Raw genomic sequence first — 5,482 nt, 5'->3', positions numbered from 1 at the left:
TTTAATATTATAAAAATTTTTTTGTATAATAATTAATTTTATTGAATAAAAAATACTCATATTTTTGTATTTATATATTTTATATTTAATTATTTAAGAATAAAAAATTCTGTTACTATTTAAAGTATTATGTATTAAAATATTATCATTTAAAGCATTTATTTATATACTAGATATTATATATTTATTAGAATTCATCAATATTTTTTTTATATTAACCTTTAATTTTCATCTAACCAAATTTAATAGTTTATACAAATATAATATATCTAATAAATACATAATGATTATGCTCCTTTTAGACATACACATCTAAAAAATAAATAAAACTTTTACTATTGAAGGAGAAATGTTTTGAAACTAAGCTATTCACGTGTTAACTTTTGTCGATTCTTGGATCACATAGTTAATCAGTTTGGCTAACATTAGTTTTGGGATCTTGTAAGGAGCTTTCTTCGTTGGAAAAAGTATTTTCTAGTCTTTGATGGACCAAGTAATGAAATAAATTAATAAAAAATATTGAGACCGGTTCACAAATCATAAAAAGTTCACAAATAAACTTTAATTAATATGTGGGGTAAATTTGAATGTATGGTTAAATTGGATTGGAGTCGAGAATAGAGAATTTTAATCCAGGCAGAATTTTAATGGCCCTCCCAAAAATCGTCCACCAAGAAAGTCTCCGGCAACAAACGGCTGTTTCCGATGAATTCCATCACCAAAGATTTGAAACGATCGAATTCAGAGATTAAAACTTGATGAAGTCTTGCTCGCAGGTTCTACAAAAGATCATGAAGAAAGGATTGATCTCCATGTTCCCATCAACCCTAATCCTAATCAAGAAAGGATTCATCTGATTCCCATTAATCACCTCAATCCCCTGATCCCGTTCTCAATACTCCTCTTTCTTCATCAAAAACCCTAATATTCGCATAATCAATTATGATCATCAACTCTTCTCCCTTCATGAACTCCATCATTGTCCTTCAGAACCTTCGCGTATTCGGTCCTGGCTTGAATCCTTTTAATTCCTATTGCGTCGCTCATCACTCTCGCTAATTTTTCCCTTTATACGTCTATTACTCTTGTCTGTTCCCTGCTGTTTCCTGCGAAAACAAAGAATAGTCGTTTTGGGGATTTGTATTAGGGTTTTTTTTTTATTGGATGGTCGTTTTTATTTTGGGGGTGTCGTTTTTGGGTGTTGGAGTGAGAAGAGATGCTGGAGGCGTAGCCAGTGTTGTTCAGGAGAATCCCGTTGAGGAGGCGCATGCTGAGGCCTAGTGTTGGTACCGAAGATAGAGGTTGGACGTCTCTTCATGTTTGCGCCCGCAAAGGTGATGTCAAACTGGTGAGTTTCTTCAGTTTCATCAATCCCTCTTTAATGTTGTTGTTGTTGCTGCATAATTTCTATCACGTGAGACTCTATTTTTGGTACCTAGGAAAAATATAGAGAGGCTTCACGATGAGATGCTGAGATACTTCAAAGTTGTTTGTAGGGAGAAGGACCCCAATAAGGCAAAGGACCTGAGGCAAAGGACCCCAATAAGAGAGAGATGAGCCTTGAGGAGAAACACAAGTTGGGTATTGGGTTGCAGAGTTTGCCTCTTGAGAAAATGGAGCAGGTGATACAGATCATAAGGAAGAGGAATGGGAATCTGAAGCAGGACGAGGATGAGATTGAGCTTGATATTGAGGCTATTGACACTGAAACCCTTTGAGAACTTGATCGATTATTGACCAATTGGAAGAAGATGATGAGCAAAATAAAGCGGCAGGCACTACTTGACAACTTGAACAACAACAATGCAGCATCCAATAAATTCAATGGGGTAAAAACCCTCTCATTTTTTGTGCATTTATCTGTTGAATGGGTTGGGCTTATTTTATATAGCATCGTACTTATTTTCTTACCATATATACTAATTTGTTACTGTGATCAAATGGACAGAAATTGACTCCAGCAGTTCAAGTAGTGATTCTTCTCTAGTGGTACTAAATTTGCTTCTAGCTGTTATTTGGTTTGTTCTTGAGACAATTTGTTAGCAGAGAAACTTAAAATTTACTCTTATTTTAATCTTTGCAGATTCAGATTCAGCAAGTTGCTCAAGGAGTGATTCTGAAGCATGGCCAATGTGTGGTGTTCTGCCGAAGAAAATGATTTGCTTCACGGCTTCTTTTGAGTGTGCAGCTTCAATTCATGGACTAGGTGTGTGCTTTTGATTTTCTTTATATCTCCTTCGCTGCAATGCTTTAATTTTCTGCAGATGGAATGATGGCTGAATTTGTGATTGCATTGTTATTTCAGGTAGTGTTGTTGTGAACATAGTTTACTGTTTCATATTGGATGGATTTCTGGTGGCAGCGCAACTGCTAGAAAAGGTTTGTGGTGTGCATTATTTTGTAAAAAGGATTTATAATACTGAAGAGCTAATCAAAACAATGGTAGGCCAGAAATTAGAGTGCAATGTGGTGAAAATCTTAGTTTAGTTCCGTTAGATTAGTTAGAAATTAGGATAATAGATTAGGGAGAATCAATGTGTTTGAGTTCACCTTGTACACATTACTGCTACAGTAAATAGAATTATCCTCGATGGAGATGGCCTTTAATCAAAAGGATATGTATCTAACTTGTTGGGATCGACAATTATTCAGATTAGAGATCTAAATTTTGTATGTACCACAGACTTTAATGACTCATTATATAATCACCTATTCTTTCAAGGGAGGTGTAAAAGGATGGACCAGAAAGAAAGGATCATTTGGTTTTGAAGATGGATTTTCGAATGCTCTGGTAGCTGCTTTGGCAGTGGAGACTGTTGAGTGTTGAAATATCAAAAATAGGGAAAACTTTTTATAAAATAAAAATGATAATTTTCAAAACTAATAAAGGTTAAGATTTTTTTAAAATATTATAATTAATAATAATAATAATAATTTTATTATTATTATTATTATTACATACACCAAGTTTCAAATTAATTCAACTATTGAAATCACTTGGGATTTATTATAAAATTTTTTCCTTCTCCTTCAAACTTTTTAAAAAATATTTCATGTCATTGTAGAAGATGAAGTTGTGCAGGAAGATTTGGGTAACATAATACACATATGGAGTAATGTTTGGTCTTGAAAATATGCATTTTGATTTTTGAGTGGGTTGTCCATGGTCATTCGAGCTGCTTTTATGGGGGGTTTAGGTTTATATTGCAGTATTTTTTTCGGTGGGTTGTGTGGGTGCGGGCCATGTGGCCAGATCCAAAAAAAAAATCAACCACTCATCAATATACCCTATCCCAAAAAAATACATAAAACCATCGGTCTGACCAAACCATCTGCTATACGGGTTTGTAAATACATTAAATCATGGGTCAAACTTAAAAATACTAACAACTTCTTGTTTTGAGTAATCTCGGCCCTCAATTAATAATCTTTTTCCTCAGTGCTTCAAGTACCAGAAAATATTTTCCCCACCTAAAACATTCCCATCTTTTAAACTAAACTTAAAAAGAGAGTTAGTTATTTAGTTGATCATCAACTAACTGAGATAAGTTTTTACAACGTGCAGAAGATTTTCCTTTAACAAATTTCGCTTTAAAATTTAAAAGAAAAACCAGCTTGTCATAGTGTTAACTAGTTGCATGGTTTCTTCAAGAATTGTACTTGATTGATTTGCGTGAAGTGCAAGAAACTGTGTATCAAAGAGTTAGTGATCAAGAAGAAGAAGAGAAAATGGGGGAAGAAGCAAGCTCTCCGTGGCAACCACCGGCACACCCGTCGCCACCACCGACACCACCTTATTCTGAAGACTCTGATGCTGAACCTTCTTCTGACGACTCTGACTCTGAGCCTTCTTTTGACGACTCTGACTATGAACCTTCTGTACTTCTCTCTCTCTCTCCACGTTCCGTTACTTTTTTTCATCATAGAAGATCATAAATTGAAATCATCTCTGGTATACTGAAATAATGAAGATGGTATATGTCACGTTTCTGATATAGATAGTTAGATATATAAATTGAAATAAAAATTCAGAGTAAAATGATTGTTTCTTTTAACTTTTTATTTTTAATTTTTTTACAGCATGTTTCTTTTTCTGTTTCGTTTCATGCTTGTTCTGATTTCTTTTTAATTTTGTTTCCAAAAATTGCTTGCAGATTCCCGAAGAGATTCTAACTTTCTTTATGGTATTTCTTTTCATTTCTTGGATGCTCTTTAATTTGTGTGTGACAGAACATACAAATTCTCTTAGATAGTAATGATAAATTGCTTTGTATGATAGTTTGGAGGACATCATAGCGAGGCAGACTTTGCAGGACCAGAAATCAATCTACAACGCTTTCGTCTCTCGACACTTATGGATGTTGATCTTCGAGACCTAATTGTGTCCAATCTTGGTTGTTTTATTTTTCAAATGTCAAGTAACAGGCCCAGCTACTCTTAGCTAAATCACCTTCCAAAAAAACCAAAAAATTGACCAAACTAAACCCAAAAAACATGTTATTGATAACTAGCAGCAACACATAATTAGAATGACGTGAATATAAAGAATTGTTGGTTATTTTATTTAGTGTAAAAAAAAACGATCATCTTTATTATTTTTAAAATATTTGTAAAATTTAAAATAACTTGTCATCATTTCAATTAAAAAAAAGAAAGACATGAAGAATATTATAGAGATAATACTCAATTCATTTAGTGTTGTTTCTAGATGCAGTAATAATAGGAATAATACCATTGTGATTTCAATTCAGTTAGTGTTAAAATTCATTTTTATACTTAAGTAGTAAAAAGTAACGCAAATTTGATTTCTAGTAAGAATTCAATTTTCATGATTCGGTTTAAATCAAATCACACAAAAAGTGGTCTAATTTTCAATTATATTCTCATGAACTATGATATTACCAAAATTATCCTCACTAAGAAGTTAGTGGTAATAGTTAAAGGACAAAATAATTATTTCAAACATACTCTACATGTTCTATTTCAATTATATTCTTTTAGTTCCTAATCAAAGAATTCTCTCCATAATTAATTTAATTCTCTCAAACATTTTATTAAACTCTAACTTATTAAAAACTTCCAAACACCCTCAAAATTAACTCCATTCTTTCAACATTGTTGTTTAACATACTCTTTCTTGTAGTCACTTGGTAAGTTGGAAACAAAAGAACATAATTCATGAAATATAAAATTATACACAAACTAAACAAAAAAATCCCTTATGCCATATTTTCCAAATGATGTCTCCATTCTAATTACACTAATGATGGACGCACTAATTGCTGCGGAGAACTTCTCTATAATCAAGAATAGAACTTCAGCGTGTATTCCTAAAAATATAAAAACTAAATGTAAGAAGAAGAAACAAAAAGAAAGAACAAACTTGCAATATTTACCTAAAGCTCATTGGAAGCATCATGTGGACTTTAGTCTGCTTGTTTTTTAGCCTCCAATGTTCTCTAGATAAAAAAAAGCGCATACC

General features: G+C 32.7%; 1 protein-coding gene across 3 annotated transcripts; it reads left to right on the top strand.

The window, feature by feature from the left end:
- Positions 1-616: 616 nt before the first annotated feature.
- Positions 617-4,529, top strand: LOC107485535 (uncharacterized). Of its 3 annotated transcripts, XM_052259955.1 has the most exons (7): positions 617-1,348; positions 1,497-1,829; positions 1,949-1,989; positions 2,084-2,206; positions 2,306-2,379; positions 4,155-4,184; positions 4,280-4,529. In XM_052259955.1, the coding sequence occupies exons 4-7, from the start codon at positions 2,131-2,133 to the stop codon at positions 4,439-4,441; spliced, it is 342 nt and encodes a 113-aa protein (XP_052115915.1). In that variant the 5' UTR covers positions 617-1,348; positions 1,497-1,829; positions 1,949-1,989; positions 2,084-2,130; the 3' UTR covers positions 4,442-4,529. The 3 variants fall into 3 exon arrangements, 1 of the variants encoding a protein (XP_052115915.1); XR_001591477.3 differs by lacking the exons at positions 4,155-4,184; positions 4,280-4,529 and having other exon boundaries at positions 1,487-1,829; positions 2,306-2,770; XR_001591475.3 differs by lacking the exons at positions 4,155-4,184; positions 4,280-4,529 and having other exon boundaries at positions 1,440-1,829; positions 2,306-2,770.
- Positions 4,530-5,482: the final 953 nt, after the last annotated feature.

Source organism: Arachis duranensis, chromosome 4 (genome assembly GCF_000817695.3).
Source record: "Arachis duranensis cultivar V14167 chromosome 4, aradu.V14167.gnm2.J7QH, whole genome shotgun sequence".
Taxonomy (NCBI): domain Eukaryota; kingdom Viridiplantae; phylum Streptophyta; class Magnoliopsida; order Fabales; family Fabaceae; genus Arachis; species Arachis duranensis.
The sequence above is the reverse complement of the archived record's forward strand: the minus strand, read 5'-3'. Positions and strand labels throughout refer to the sequence as shown.

What these genes read in the sequence shown, in the direction of transcription:
- LOC107485535 (XM_052259955.1), top strand. Translation starts at nt 2,131, where the DNA reads ATGTGTGGTGTTCTGCCGAAGAAAATGATTTGCTTCACGGCTTCTTTT. An exon ending in AGCTTCAATTCATGGACTAG is followed by an intron (nt 2,207 to 2,305) that starts GTGTGTGCTTTT and finishes TTGTTATTTCAG; the next exon opens with GTAGTGTTGTTGTGAACATA. An exon ending in CAGCGCAACTGCTAGAAAAG is followed by an intron (nt 2,380 to 4,154) that starts GTTTGTGGTGTG and finishes AATTGCTTGCAG; the next exon opens with ATTCCCGAAGAGATTCTAAC.